The 16394-nt window shown below is 38.1% G+C and overlaps 1 protein-coding gene across 1 annotated transcript in view; it reads left to right on the forward strand.

Annotated features, from left to right (window-relative positions):
* The window catches only part of si:dkey-22o22.2 (neural-cadherin), a 140070-nt gene that overhangs the window by 46595 nt on the left and 77081 nt on the right, over positions 1-16394 (forward strand). Inside the window, exons 2-3 of the mRNA XM_087848380.1 lie at positions 10214-10402; positions 14982-15207. Coding sequence (XP_087704506.1) covers positions 10214-10402; positions 14982-15207 — 415 coding nt within the window. The remainder of the gene's footprint in view (positions 1-10213; positions 10403-14981; positions 15208-16394) is intronic.

Raw genomic sequence — 16394 nt, forward strand, 5'->3', positions numbered from 1 at the left:
CACCACCTTGCTGATAACACTGTTATTTGTCTTCTAGTGTTACATTCAGGAAATCATCACAGATCTGCTCGCTGACTGCTGCTAACAATTTAGCCTGACTTTTTCTTACATTTAGAAAATCAGAAACACCCTCTTTATAAGCAGTTTCAACTAGCAACAGCCAGCAACCTCTCGCAAACCAGTCAAGGAATAGACATTTTTCTCTAGTGACTACTGGAGGTTGTGAGGGTTGTTGCCAAGCAGTCCTACTAGTAAGTCCTTGGTTAAAATGCTAGACAAGCTTAGCAAATTACTTGACCAGTTAACATGATCCATGACACTGTGTTATGTATGATACCAAATGGTATAGATTTTGCAGACAATCATGTACTGATACAAACCAGTAGTACAATAGCGAGTCTAATGTTTCAGTTCTGTTTATTTTTATATGTTTTCTGGATAGTATGATCTGTCTTCATATCATTTGAGTTTGTATTCTAGTTTATATCTTATTTTATTTCCCATGATTCTGTTCTCATGGTTTCTTCATTCATCTAAGTCAACCCTTTTTTTGTAATTTGTAGATGTAGTTTTAGGTATTCCCTCATTTTATTACTTTCTTTACTATTATTTGTAGCTTCTGTCTTTTGTGTCCTGTTTCCAATTTTGCTTCCCCTTTCCCATCTTCTTGATGTTGTCTCTCTTTACCCTGGTATTTCCCATATGCCTAAGTTTTCCATTGTTCTTTGTCACATCATGCCACACTTCCCATTTACTTCCCCTGCTCTTTGTAATTTTTTTTGGAGTAATCTGAGTAACTCGCATTTGAGTCTGCATTTTGAGTTCAGAAATGAGCATACAGTTATACAACACATGACTCTACATCATGTGTTGTATTATGCTGTCAATATAATTGCTGTCTGTAGTAATAACCAAGAGTGTTGGTGGTGAGCCAGTAGGCTGTAAATTACATCTACCAGAGGTTTAAAGGATTCTCTGCTTCTTTAGAATTCTTTAAAAAATCATGTGCAACATATATACAATAAATATTTTGCTATCATAGCAACAAAAAACTATTCTCAGTTTAGGTCAAATGCCAAGTACTTTTAAAATATCCTTAATATTTTATGTTCTATATATGCAAAGAGCTAATTAATGTAGATTATGTAGATAGACATATACAAAGATGTATACATTCAATTACACAGCTTTTTCAGTTTCACTATAAATCTTACCACTAATGAAAAAATACAAATCAAAATTATGAATATACTGAGTCACATTAAATTGCAAACAGTAACTATTCATCATCCAAAATATACTCAAGTAATTCAAATTCCTCAGATATATTAAATACCTTGACGCACACACACACATGCACGGACACAGGTGGTGTCACAAAGCCAGAGTGCTTTCACGTGTGATACAGACTTAACGTGTTGTCCCAGCAACCAGTCCCATTTGAACACCTGCTCCCAGCGAGTCACCACGGAGACGCATCCCACTACGTCAATCACACCCACGTACACATGCAAACACATACATACATGTAAACACCTGCGCTATGGCAGTCATGTGCACATGAGTTATGGTTTTGCACATAAGTTGTAGGGGCTTAAATCTGTGGGTGTTAGGCTGAGGATGGATGTTTGAATATGATAGAGAAGGTTACAGTAAGGGGCTTTGGAATACATTATGTCAACAAAGATCCTCATAGAGACAGAAAGACGTGCATATATGTGTGGCGCAAAGTAGCATAGCACACTGCAGCAATCCCAATACAGTTGTGTCAGTTTGTGAGTCTAAACCTACCTGCTACACACATCATGGATAAAAGGGATCAAAAGGTCTGCAGAGTTTTACTCTGGGGCTTATCAGCTTTCTTCTTTATTTTCAAACTAGTATGATAATAATCCTTAAAAAAAAGAAAATACATAATGATGGGACTGTTTTCTACAGAACTGTCAGCTCTTTTGATCCTTCTAAATAGTGCTTATTTTATCTTGTATCTTTAACTTTATTAGAGTGGCATTTGCCCTTAGTTGGGCCAAGTTAGGCTAAGCTCTTTCTCCTCCTTACATTGACTTTTTACACCAAAAAGCTTGATTGAAAGGATGTGACAGCACAACATTCGTCTTTTATATACATTTGTGCTGTTGATTCTGAGAATATGCTGTATTTTTTTTCATTCTTTGGGGATTTTCTCCATAGCAAACGTCTTTGGTTTTTCCTACATTCATCTTTTGAAGCATCACAAAAAAAAATTAAATGCGATGGGAGGTTATCTGGGGGTCGGTGAGTTGCCTGAATCTGCGTCTGCTTGTTTTGTCTTTCCTTGTATTTGACATCTCTGCACTTTTCTTCTCATCTTTAATCTTTCTTGCCTGTTTTTGTATCTGAGTTTGTTTCTCCTGCTGCTCTGCGTAGCAGGTTGTGACAAACAGGTTTGTTAAAAGCTTTTTACACATAAACACATCTTTCACTTTAATCACCTTTCATCATCGGCAGTGTGACAACCTGTGGGCGCGACCACATTTTAATTTAATCCCCCCGCATCTTGTTTTCCAGCCCTCCTCTAATTGAAGCTCTTGCGAGCACCAGCAACAGCTATTTCTGAAGCGCCGTTGGTTGGCTGCCACAGCTCAGCTTCACGCTAAATGCATCAGCTGCCATTCAACTTAGAGACTCAGAGGGAAAAGACAGAAAATAGCTCTTCTCATTGTGCCTCTGTCCTCTCGATTCGGTTGCATCCTGTTCTGATCCCGGTACGCTGTGTGTCATACAAACAAATCCCCTCCCCAAACAAATAAATGAATTTAAATTAAAAGACAGCAGAATGGAGTTTGGTGTAAACAAAGCACAATTCCCTTTCTCTTTTTAGCCTCGTTTTGCATAACAAGCCATGACACGCTCTGCATTGAGATTCAAATGAGTAAGTGGCGGCTTAAGATGGACTTAGCTGCACTTCACTGGGACTATTTATCCGGCTGTATAAAAGACATGTCATTCTCAACACTTCCTGTTTGACTAGTTTAGGACAGTCAGTGTTCAACACAACAGACGGTGAGGGATTTTGAACCGCTGAGAGCTTTATGAAACTTTATTGATCTCTGCCAGGAAATTAGGCCATTGCAGCAGCCAAACCGATTTATCAGATAAGCAGGGGACAAGTACAGTCAGCACACACAAACAGAACAGAAACAAAGAGCTCGGGCCTCTTCCAACGTGTGTTATATACAGGGAAGTGACAAATTAAACATCTTCCATTCTTCCAAAAGATTTGTCCTCATTTCGTCTTTTGATAATGGTGATCGAGAGCACCGTTTAACACGTCAATCCACGTCAGTCTCATAGATGTTAAACTGAAACCTGTTGACTGGGAAAAACACATTTTCATCAGATCATTAAGTTATCCCTGGCGCCATTATGGATCGGGGTACTGTCATCCTGGAGGAAACCACGCCTGTCTGGATAGATATGGATGGATGGATGTTTCATCATGTGATAAAGATGATATCAAACAGTGTTTCTTTATTAAGTGTGTAGTGTGTATGTAGTAACAGTTTCATTTTAGAAGATCCAAATGATGCCTGCAGAATTCCCCAAAACAGAACAACAAAGCCATCTGAGTCCCCGACTGAAGCAGTCAGGGCTCCATGTTTTGCTTTGATTTGTCACCTTTTTACCTGAAAGGATCACTTTTAATATAGGATTGAAGATGGAATATATCGTGGCAAATGTGCAGGCTACATTAAACTAACACCAACATAACAGTCTGAAAGGAGTTCAGCAGGGACTGAGATGTAAATGACAGACACAGTAGCGTTGACAGTCTGAGGATAGAAGACTGGGAATTTTAGACAAAGAGATGAAAAACGAGCAGTATTTCTTCTCCAAACATTAGTTTTCTCTGTTTTCTCAGTGGTGAAGTCCAGCTGGGACCCATGGCATAACAAGACTGTTGTACTATACTGTTTTTTACTTACTTGCTTAGAAAACATTTGTGTGTATGTGCGTGTGTGTGCGCTATCATGGGATGCCTCATCATTTTTGCAAACAAATGATGGCCGAGGCTTATTTGTATTTGTCAGTCGCCACTTCTCCCAACACTTTAAAATATTAAAGTGTCACAGAAGCTTGTGGCTTTTACTTATCTTTATGAATTTAATATCTATTGAATATTGTGAATGCTGCTGAATAGTGACACCATTTGCATTTAGTCTGGTTTCCAACCCGTCTTGTTTTCATTATGTAAATCTGCCAGCTACTGGCTGCAAAATGTCCTTGGAAAAAGGAGTTCTTTTACTTAGGATTCACACTGTCTTGGTTGAACCATTTGCCCTGGGAATAGCAATTGGTAACTTTTCCCCAGGTAGCTGAAAGCGTGGAGTAAACAAAGAAACTGAAAGGTATGGTTTGGGTATGAGCTTTAAATATGCAATGGCGTTACAGTGAGAGCTCAAGGACTAGAAATGGTTCCAAGGCAACATTTATTTTGCATTATTTTCACTAGATAATTAAGCAAGAATAGCTGCTTACTAGTTAACCTAGAACAATAGATTGTTTAAAAATGAAAATTGATCAGAAACCAAATAAAAAGCAATGTTTACAGCAGTGGTCCCCACTGCGTTTGACCTCCTACAATAGTAGGTACTTTAGATCTATTACAGTAATTCCAAGATCTAAAAGCTCAGTGGCCAATGACCAATGGTCAGAACTACAAGTTGAAATGTAATTTTTCCGAGACCCCATAGAACAACATATCACATAATAATATAATTTAGGTTAATTTGTTTGTGAAGGTAAGATCAGTTAAACTGTCCTGAATTTCTTCACTTGACTGTCCATCAATGAGAGCCTGCAGCGTGTTCTTAAGATATACAGTTTATCATATCAGACCACTGCTCTGTAAAGTAATTCACTGAGTCCTCTAACACGAAAACTGTGGTGCAGTTCATTGCACATGAAAATTTAATTTAACCAGTGATGAGGAATTACCCCAAAACACAAGGGGTTATGGGTAGAAGCAGAGGAATAAAATAAGTCATGGATGAAACGCTTAGCAGAACATAACACTTCTTCATGTGTTCTTAAAAGGTTAGACAGTCGAGAAAAACTAAAATACATCTGAAATGGCCTTTTGCTATGTCACAGTAACTGACATAACAGAAAAGCAATCTTAAAGAAAACAACATAACTTTACTTTCTTACTTTGACATGTTTAAGGAAAAGAACACATCTATTCCTTTGTGAAAATGAACAGTTGTGAACACTGAATGACTGCTCAGTGTTCAGGTTCTTAACTCGTCCTCATTTTCCACTCCTCTTCTTTGCTTCAGGCCCACTCCTGCCCTGAGCCGGACATTCCTCTGCATATTTATATGCATGCTTGCATGCATGCTTGTGTTCGTTGACTTCTCAAGTTCAGTGATTCGCATCAAGGAGCTGTTCAGCACATTTGGGTGCTAGCAAGGCTGGACTAAAGCTATATAAGCGAGTTCTCCACTTTACTAAACTCATTGCTATAGTTTGGCAGGATAGAGCAAGTTGTTGCAACATTTCCTGAATACTTTTCTTTTAGAACCACAGTTTAGTGTAAAAAAAAAAAAAAAAAAAAAGACAAGTTAATTGGATTGTTGTAATTGTAGCTCATGGCTACACTGCACCATAAAACAACATAGATGTCATTTTGCTACTGGTTTGTCCTGAGGATGGTGCTAGAACTAAATTAAATTAAAGGGATTTTTTGAATGTTTGTTCATTTGTTTGTTTGTTTCACATGATTGAAGTGTTTTTCCCATTACATTCAGGTGAAGTGTAATTGGTCACTATATTAAATGTTATATGTACAAAAAGAATTGGGCCATACCTCTCATCAGATGTTTTCAGTCTCATTGACAAAGTGTATAAAATCAAGCATCTAGCAATGCAGTCTGCCTTTGCAAACACTTAAAGAGTTCACTGATTGTCTAGGTTGTACTGTAATAAGAATCAATTGTGGCAACAAATCAGTTTGTAGTTTGTGTGTTCTTCTTTTCTAGACATTTCAATATCAACTCTAAGTGCATTCATTGGAAAGTGAAACTGTTTAGGAGCCACAGCAACTCAGTCATGAAGTGGCAGACAACAGAAGGTTAGAGGCAGGGTCACTGAGAGCTGAGGTGCTTAATGCATTAAAAATGCTCTGCTGGCTCAATAAGAGTTCCAAACTAACCTAACTTGTCTCACTGTACAGGTTTCTGTGGCCAAGTAACTCCTTTCGGTGTGATGTGGACCAGTCCCAGTACTATATGAAGTATTTTATAATGAATAAAGCACAATAATTATGAACTGCATCGGAATCAGCAGGAGATAGTTGGGGTAGATGGAGGGGATACAAAGAGCTAGACCGTCATACCAGAGGCTGGTATCACATGCTGATTCCTGTCTGTGTTACTGTGTAAATATTCATTAGAAAGTATATTTCATTAAAACAAACCAAAACTTTCACCCGAACCTAAGCCAATGCTATGAGCACCTCTAAAGAATGACTAAAAGGTTTAATAACACTGTACTGCCTCATAAAGTAGACATACTTTATGTATGTAAGAAATGACATGTGATATGCCGCATATACAACCCATCGTCTATGCCAAATATAATGTGGTCACAAATGTGTTTCCCTCCGAAACATTGCAATAGAAATAACATTTTTGAAAGACAGACCATCCTCTGAGGAACTGAACTATGATAAGTACAGTTTGCAGTCACTGAATCATCACACAATCCAACTTGTTAATAATAAGGCAGTCCAACATTTTTAAGTCACATTTTTGAAATGCAACTACATTAAGATTTTACATTTTAGGATGTATGTTGAGATGAAATACCGGTTTAACAGCTGTGGAGGTCGAATCTACAAAACCATGGTTTTATAAAAGCCTGCCGTGTATTCCACGTGCATATATTCCCTCAGAAGCACTTTAGCTAATTCTTTCTGTTTGTCCCACATTCTCATCTCCTGCCTCTTGTCTCTGGCATTATTTTCCAGCTCTTATTAAGCTCCTTGTCATGACATTCTGTAATAGTCTTGGCTGCTGGACAGATGATTCGTCCACTGTTCTTTGTGTGCAGCAAAGATGTTTGGAGACCCTTTGTTTTCACTGATTGGGCTACCATCAAAATATATTACACTGTGCCCATAATGCAAAACTCTTTTAATCTAACAGGGACATTCTCTAATGCCCATAGTGTTCAGTAAGTTCTTCATTTGCTTTATCTGTGTAGACTCCTAAATAATATACAAAATGTAAAATTTCCAAAAAAAAGTGTTACTTATGTAGGAGGGGCTGCTGTTTGTGTTCCACTCACTAATACAGATAAACAAGCTGTAGTGTAACCCTGCAGAGACTACGTATTATATCATATATCAAATGCCATTATTCTAGTGTCAGTGACCTTTTATCAGCCTGGAGGTACAAAGGAGGCATTGTGTCCACTTCGCTCCCCCCCCCTGCAGTTGTATTTCCATACAGTAAGGTTGGCTTTATAGTTTTCGCCCAGGCTGACACATGTGCTGACCGCTGGCACTGCATCTGAACGTGTTGATGCTTATCATAATAATAGGACAGACTTCATTTGGCTTTCATGCACGGCCCACAGCACAGCATATGTAAAACAACAGACAGAAATAGATTTGATTATTCTGGATTTTATGCATTGACTAAAAACTCAAGGCCGGCTAATGCGGGAGAGGACAGTGGAGCGCTAAGCTGGAAGATTTTGTCCTCATTATCGCCTCACCCTCATCTCCTTAACTTTTTTTAGTGAGCGTTTTGCTCATTTTCCCACTTTATTTATGGGTGTTTATCATAGTCACAGCATGCTTTGGCCTGGAATAGGATATATTTTTATTTTCAGATTAAGTTGTTCTTCTCTGAAAGGACATTCATTTTTCTTTGGCATATACAGAATGAATATTAATCATTATAGAAACAACAGCTTTCTGTTAGTGTTTTTTTTTTTCACGTACAGGTAACTAATAATGGATTACTGAAGCTAAAAATATGCGATTCACAAACCACAGAGTTAAATACATAGAGGATATTGTTGATTTGTGGACATTTCTTGGTGATGCAGATTCAGAGATAATGGGATCCCCTGACAGTGCCAGTCACACTGAGTGTAATAGTATGTGTTTGTGTACTTGAATTTGATGGGTAGCTCTAAGATGGAGCACATTTTCTTTTTCCTCGTTGTTTTTTTATTCATTCTGCATCTATGCTCACCATATTCCTTCTTTATTCTTATTTTTTTGCATTTTATGCCTTATTTTCCCCCATTTTGGCTTCACCCCATTGTTCATTTCTCCCGTTTTCCTGTTGCTTCTTCTATTATTACTTCTTTGTCTCCCTTCATGTCCCTGTCTCATTTGCCTCCTTTTTCCTGTCCTCCTCTTTTTCCCTCTCCCTCTCATGTTCAGTTTGTTGACAGACCTTCAGAGAAGACAGAAACAAAGGTAGACACCATTGTGTCTTCACCTCCTTCCCTCCTCCACCTCCTCTTCTGCCACCTCCTCATCTCTTTTTTTTCGTTCTTTGGTCTCTCTGAAGTGAAGTTTCCTCTCTTGTTCAGGCTGTTGTCTCCTTTGCTGTTGCAAAACGACACAAGAGCCAAAACAACAGCTAGCGCCAAAGCACCTTCAAACCAAACAAATGCCTCCTCAGAACCAGACGACACAACAAAATATATAAAGAGAGTTGACTTTTGGATGGAGAAAAAACATGTGCGTGCGTGCATGCGTGTGTGCGTGTGTGTGTATATGTGTGTGTATTTTTGACTGGGAGAATGGGAGCACCTGCTGCGTGACTTTGTGATCTTGTGAAAGTTCTGTTGTTTTATTTTGGAGGAACTGCTTCCTTCTCTCTCTTCCTCCCTGTCACTCCTTCACTGTTCTCTTGTGGAGCAGCAAGGTGATGATGAGAGATGAGGAAAAAATGACAGAAGTTGAGCGATGTCACCTTGTCCCCATTGGCTGAACCACTGTCTGAACGAGTGCAGCTGGCTTAGCTAACAAGCTTCGTCACTTCAAAGCTGAGACAACAATAGCAGCCATGCAGTTGAAGCACTCAGACAACCACCAACACATGGAGACTGTTAGGTAACATTTAAATAAAAACATATAAAAACACTGATGCACAGAAATCATCTATTAAATCAATATCAATTGAAACTTTTGACTGGTACTGTATATTATAGTACAAAGAGTCATTATTTCTAAAAGCAAATGCATTTCTATGACATATTTTACATGGACCTGATTTAAAACCAGATGTTTAGCAGTTATATGGCTAATGTGTTACTAACAATGTGGATTTTAGATTTGTAATCTTGTAAATACATACTGCATACTCTTAATACAAAGCCATTTCATGGACACTACAGTCCATATTTTTGTGGATAATTAATATTTTATATGCAGTTATTTGATTTCCTGTGTCTGAAAACAGGTTGAGAGACACATATAGAAACTGACTGGTCACCTTAGTAGCTCAACAGTCAGATATTTCAGTTGGTTAAAACCAAAGGCTAAAAAAGAGTGGTTATTTGTCAACATTGAACTGCATCATTGAATTAATACTAATACTATCCAATACTAATACTGGATAAGAAGCCATAACATAAACCAAATGTATGTACAGTACTGGCCAAGTAACTAAATCAGATTCTGTTGTCTTCTGAGGATATTTTTCAAACATTTATCTTTTTTGGTTATAGAAGTGTTATGAATTTTCCTTTGGGCTCAATAAAGATTAGTATTCAGTTGAAAAATGCTTCTTTCCATCCATTCATTTATCCATCCCATCTCTTATCCAGTTCAGGGTCATGAGGGGCTTGAACCTATCCCAGCCGTCATTGGGTGAAAGGTAGTTTTGAATAGGGTTATTTAACAATACATAAATAAACAGATCAGTTTAAATACCAGCAAGAACCATTCTCTTATATTTTAAGTTTCACCTCCTTCTTGATTTTATGAGAGAAGTAACATTCACAAACTTAATGGTGTTGTAACAATTGAACTATTTTCAAGTGAGAGTGCAGCAGGTACATGGGGGAGTAATAAGTTGGCTAAATGCAACCGTGCCTTTCAGAAGGACAGCTACATAATCCTAATCCCTGTATGGTAGCTATTCAGAGCTATCAAAAAAAATCAGTTACATGTAGTAATGTCATATTTGTTTACTCTCTTATCCAGGTGATGACTGGTACCTGTGCAGGTTAACTCTGAGCATGCCTAGTCAGGCTGACCTGCAGTGGGCGATGTTTCCCTCACCTTACCTGGGTGCTATTGGTCCTGATGCAACACCAGGCTCCGTAGTGTATCGACTGTCAGCACGACAACGAGATGGGACACTAGGACGACCTCAGTTCTTCCTACTTGAAGGTGAGTGGTTAAATTCTTATTTTAATTGCTGTATTGTGCATAATGACTATATAAATATTTTCCATGTAGCATACTGTATATGCTGAAAATGAACTATTAAGATGTTAAGAACCCTTCAAAGATGAAAAATACATTTCAAATGCATTAACACGTCTTTTATAATATCAACAGTCGCCCAACTCCTTGTATTTTTTTCATTGTTTTGGGGTGTTTTTTACCTACCACAGTCAAACCTCCATCTTTTTTCAGTCAGTTTTTCTAAAAACCTGTCATGTGTTTGTTCCTGCTCTTATCTCCCGCTTGTATCTGTAATTAGGTCTGCTGCAGCTCTGCCAGGCTCTGTGTGACAAACCTGTTTTTTTCAAAAGAGTGATTTATAAATAAAAATTTGACTTGTTGAATTTCAATTACCATCAAATGGAAGAGGGAGAAAGAAATGCTCAAGAACGGGATGGAGCTGCGCTGTTAATCGCTCCCTGGGGCAAAGAACGCTCCCAGATTCAGGAATAATAGGGAAGTCTCTGGAGAGGCAGCGAGTGGGAGAGTCAGAGGGTGGGCGGATGGGCGCCGGTGGCTGTGGATTTTTTTTTTTTTAAGTGAAAAAAAATGGGGGAGGAAAGTACAGGGGAGATATTTTGAGAGCTAATTTCTAATGCTTTCTTATTAAAAGCTTCTTACTTCCCCTTGGCGTAATGTGACTACATGTGTACGAATGAATAATCCAATAATTTATATTAAAAATGTTTTTTTAACATCATGCCAATGTGAAAAGATATTCACGTAGAGTGAGTGAAGCCAATTAGGGGCATTAATGTTATTTTAATCAGTTACAGCATCCTAAATGTGCAGTTTTTGTTTTAGTGGCTTAAAAATGCGGTAAAAGTTTCAGTTTCTGTGGCTCTTTTTAAAAACAGTGTGCACTCACTGACATCACTGTACTATAAAAAAAATAAAAGTTGAAACAAATGGTTCTTTTTTATATCTACAAAATCTTCTGTTATTCTTCAATATACTCAAAATATTCTTAGAAAACTGACATAAATCACTGTCATTCCCTTCTGCCATGTTTTTATAGACTTACAACAACACCAAGTTGCAAGACTCACTTTAATTTAAACTTAGATTAAAAAAGAATTAAATGAATAAGACAACAATCTAATCATCAGGAATGCTACTCTTATAAAACTGTAAACTTTTAGCCTTTTGTGTTTGTATTTGATATGGAAAATCTTCAAAGTTCTGATCCAGTTCCTGTCAGGCGTCACCATCAAGATTTTTTAAAATATGTTTTTTTATATTTAGTTGGTCCTCCAAACAACCAAGGAGAAGACCTAAGTTATAAAGTGAAACTTTCAAAAATAATTTCCACTTCAACCACTTTCTGTGTTCTTTATGTTGCTGATAAACTCAGCTGTCTCTCCCTTTCCTGTTTAGGCCCAACTTTCAACCAGTCAGCATTGTTGTTGGGGTTTTCTGTTTTTTTGAAGTGCACGCAAGCACATCCGTATACCCAAAATCTTTCACTCTGCATAGTCAAATACCTACACAAGGGGGCTCAAATGCGGTACCATAAATCCTACTTATTTGTAATGAAAATCTCAAATTTTAATGGTTCCATTGTAAAGCGACAACTTAAGAATCTATAGCAGTCTCTAGCTGTAGATGAGGTTGACAGATATCAGTTTTTATTTTCAGAAGTTCCACAAAATCATAGTAGTGTTATTCCACAGTAAAATATATTTCTTCCTATAGTACCAACTACCATATATTACATGTCTGTCCAGAACAGTTGGACATGTCATTGGATATTTTAGGTCACTGGATGCAGTTATAAAGCATCAGTCGGTGAGCTTTTAGAGGTGCTGTTATTCGGTTTTTGGACAGGTTTGCCAGCTGGTTCCCTGGCCTCTTGCCTAGTCTTCATGCTATGCCAATCAGGGGCAAGAAACCAATATGCATCTTCTTGTCTCTGAACGAAACCTAAAAGTATAAGTATGTTTACTTTAAATCAGTTTTATTTCATTTCAATTCAAAAGAGATTATTATTCAAGTGAGACAATAAAGGCAATCTGTAGGAGCTTTAGAAGCAAACCAGAACTCATTTAGTGAGACTTTGACAAACAAGTGTCAGACAAATCTTCCTTCAGCAGTCAAAACAAGAGAAGATGATTGACGGGTTGGATGCAGCTGCTGGTTCAAAACCCTCCAGTCAACAGCTGGGGATTCTTCTCTGCCCTTCATGTCTTTTTTTATCCGCCCATCCTAACCTTTCATCTTCTTTCTATTCATTACATACAGCCTTTGCCTCTTTGTTTCGTTGTTTCGTTGTGTGTCACACTTTTTTCACAAGTTTCACTATTGCTCTGTGGTTAGTTAGCACGTTTATGCAGACAAGACACATCTTCCATGCAAACTATGGATGGCTGCAGCAGGCAGGAAGGGTTTCGGTGTAACACCCTCTTTGTAACCACTTTCCCTCGGCATCAGCCACCAACCACTCACCAACCAATTGGGGAATATAAATATTTTTTTAGTAACTAGCAGTTGTCTAGGGGTTGCGGATGTTGTCTAGGCCTTTGTGAGTGGTACCTTACTTTGCCTATCTTTGTTTTTAACAATAATAATAATGATAATAAAAACATATTTTGTAATGGGTACCTTTCAAAACCTTCAAGGTCACCTTACACAAAAGAGTTTTAAAACAGTGCAAGAATGAACCAAGAAAATATCAATCAAGTCAGTAAAACAAGCTTAAAATATATAAAGTAATTAAGAACAGAGGATTCATATGACAGGTGGAAGGCCAGCAGAGAGAGTATGACAGTTTAAAGAGGTACATTTTGAGATGGGAATTGAAAGTGAAGAGAATCAGTGTTACAGATGTTTCATGGGAGGCAATTCCAGAGGTGAGGAACAGAGGAACTGAAGCAACTGTTTGGTAGTCAAACAGGCATAAGGCATAGTAAGAAGAAGAGAAGAAGAAACCCTGAGGATGTGAATGGGTGTGTAACGTGCAGTAGTTCAGAGAGGTACTGCAGAGGGAGGTTATGGATTGCCTTAAAGGTGAGGAGCAGAATCTTGAGATCAATACGATATTTAACAAAGCTGCTGAACAACAGATGTGATGTGATAAATGGAGAAACCTCTGTGACTACTTCTGGACCAGTTGAAAGTTATGGATGGATATGAGGGAAAGAGATATACAGGAAGCCATGTAGGACATAACCAAGGTGTGAATAAAGATGGGAGTACTATTGGTTGTGACAGACAGACATTAATGTCTTTATGTATTAATGTTACAAAGATGGCAGTATGAGGACCAAGTGACATAATAAGTGTGCTGTCAAGGATGACACCCAGACTCTTAACCTGAGGGGAAGGAGAAACTGAGGAGTTGTCAATCGGGAGGAAAAATTTTTGACATTCTGGATTTGGTGCCAATGAGAAAAACCAGGATTTGATTTCCTGGAGGAAGGTGGCTGGGAGAGTGGTGGTAGGTTTGGCTGACAGGTAGAGCTGGGTGTCATCACCATAACAATGGAAATTGAAATGCTGATAATTTTACAAAAGAAGGAAATAGACAGTTGATAAATAGGTGAGGCCCCAAAACAGATCCCTGGAGAACAAGTGATAGTAACTGGAAATGAAAATTTCAGCTGAGATATTTAAGTTGACTGAACCAGGATAGGATTTAAAAATGGAAATTAAACCAGTTTAAGGGTGGTTTATTAATTCCAGTAGAGGCTAGTCTGTCAAGAAGGATATTATGGGACATAGTGTGATAGTCTGCAATTGCATAAATAGTAATGGAAATAAAGAAGAGGAATGGTTAATAGACTAGAGCCTGCTGCTATCAGGAGGTCATTGGTGAATTTTGCAAAGGCTGTTTTCTTGAGAATCAATGGGACAGAAACTAGACTGAAACTGTTCAAAAAGATTATTGCCAAACAAGTGAGCAAGAACCTGAGAAACAACGATTTTCTCAGGGATTTTAGAAATAAATAATAGATAGGATATAGGATGAAAGCTACTGAAATTGTTGGACTCTGCACCAGCCCAAGAGGTGATGATGGCAGTTATTATGGTGGACAGAGAGGCTAAGCAAACTTTAAACTGTACTTTTCTTCTTCTTCTTGTCCTCCTCTTCTCAAAGTTTCCATATCTGCTTTCTTTCTCTTTTGTCAAATTGTCTCCACATTTCTACTGCGCCCTTCCCTCTTCCTTCTCTTCTCCAGTGGGGACTCTTCAAAAAGTGTTAATCACAAACACACACAGAAATAGACATACTCAGAGAATCCCTCTAGCTTCATATTGCCTTATTTAATTTTATAATTGGACAGCTGTGGCGACTATCTATCTATCTATCTATCTATCTATCTATCTATCTATCTATCTATCTATCTATCTATCTATCTATCTATCTATCTATCTATCTATCTATCTATCTATCTATCTATCTATCTATCTATCTATCTATCTATCTATCTATCTATCTATCTATCTATCTATCTATCTATCTATCTATCTAATATTTAAATTAATGTTTTTAAAGGCAGAGTTTCCTTTTCTCTTTATAAAGGTGATGAGGAGTGCTTCGAGGTGGACCATCGTTCTGGGGAGATCAGGACAACCGGTCGACCTTTGACCCCCAGTAAGGAGTACCTCCTTCGGGTTCAGGCAGTGGATGGACATGGTCGTAAAGGGCCACCAGCCACTGTTGCTATCCTTGCAGGCTATCGGCCACCGCAGTTCACCAACTCCACGTACAGCCTGAATGTACCAGAGAACATACCCGTTGGCCAACCGTGAGTCCCTACAGCAGTCTGACAGATTGTTATCCCTTGTTTGCGTGTATGCTCTGTGAATAACACTTACGACATTATAACCACCTGGCTATGCTGTTGGGGCTTCACATTTAGTAAGTTGTATACACTCCAAGACACTCAAAGGTTCTGTAATACGTCAAGATCTTAGTAGCTAATCTTTTAAATCCTGTAAAATGCAAGATGGCATCTGAGACATTTCATCCAAACTGCCAGACTGCTATTATACATTTCAGCCCTTCACAAGTCAATTAGGTCTCACAGGTTTACCAGTCAGAAAGTTTCTTTAGAAATATATGCCTTGTGCATACATACAGTGAAACTCCCAAAGAATAGCATTGGATGTTTATTTGCAGTATAAGATGTTAACTTAAGAGAAGCTTTTTGCTACACGCATGCTTTTTGAAATATAAACCTCAATAAGTAAAAGGTGAAAGTGATAGTGTTAAGTTTTTCTTTTTCTTATCATTCCTTGTTACAGATCCTTCTCTACTCGACAAATTTTTTCTGAAGTCTTATTTTTAGCATTTAGGCCTCCACCAGTTACACCAGTTAAACCAGAAGACGCCATATTGTGTGGTCTATTGACAATGACGGGTTCACCCTTTGCATGGATGTACAGATGTGTACAAACCAAAATGCCTGGCAGTTAACACATAAAAATAAATACTAAGCGCATAATTCCTGTATGATCCATTAGTACAAGTTTTGATACAGCGCCTTATGCTGCTTTGTATCAAGCAACTGCATTAGAAGTGATCCAAAAGGTACCACTTTTATGTGCTTTTAATTTATATGTTTGTATATGTTACTGACAGGGTTATACACAGAGAGACATATTAGAAGTACTTGTAATCTTACATCTGGTACTATTGTTGTGAGTAGGTTTTATTAACAAAAGTGTCTGTTTATATTTCTGACTCCATATATACAGAAACACGATTTGCATTCCACTGCCTCAGACACAGAATGTGAAAATGGCATTTTGTGCATATGTGTGTCTGTCTGTGTGTGCCTGCTCCCTTGCTTTGCATGTCATGTGATGCATGAAAAGATGAGCCCTGTAGAGCGAGACAAAAGGAAAGAAGAAGAAGGAGGAGGGAGGGGTGGAGGGATGTGGAGAGCATGAAGGGATGATAGAGGAAGGAAGGAGAGGGAAGAGAAGAAAA

This window comes from Neolamprologus brichardi, chromosome 11 (genome assembly GCF_056152115.1).
Source record: "Neolamprologus brichardi isolate AB-2024 chromosome 11, ASM5615211v1, whole genome shotgun sequence".
In the NCBI taxonomy this organism is placed as follows: domain Eukaryota; kingdom Metazoa; phylum Chordata; class Actinopteri; order Cichliformes; family Cichlidae; genus Neolamprologus; species Neolamprologus brichardi.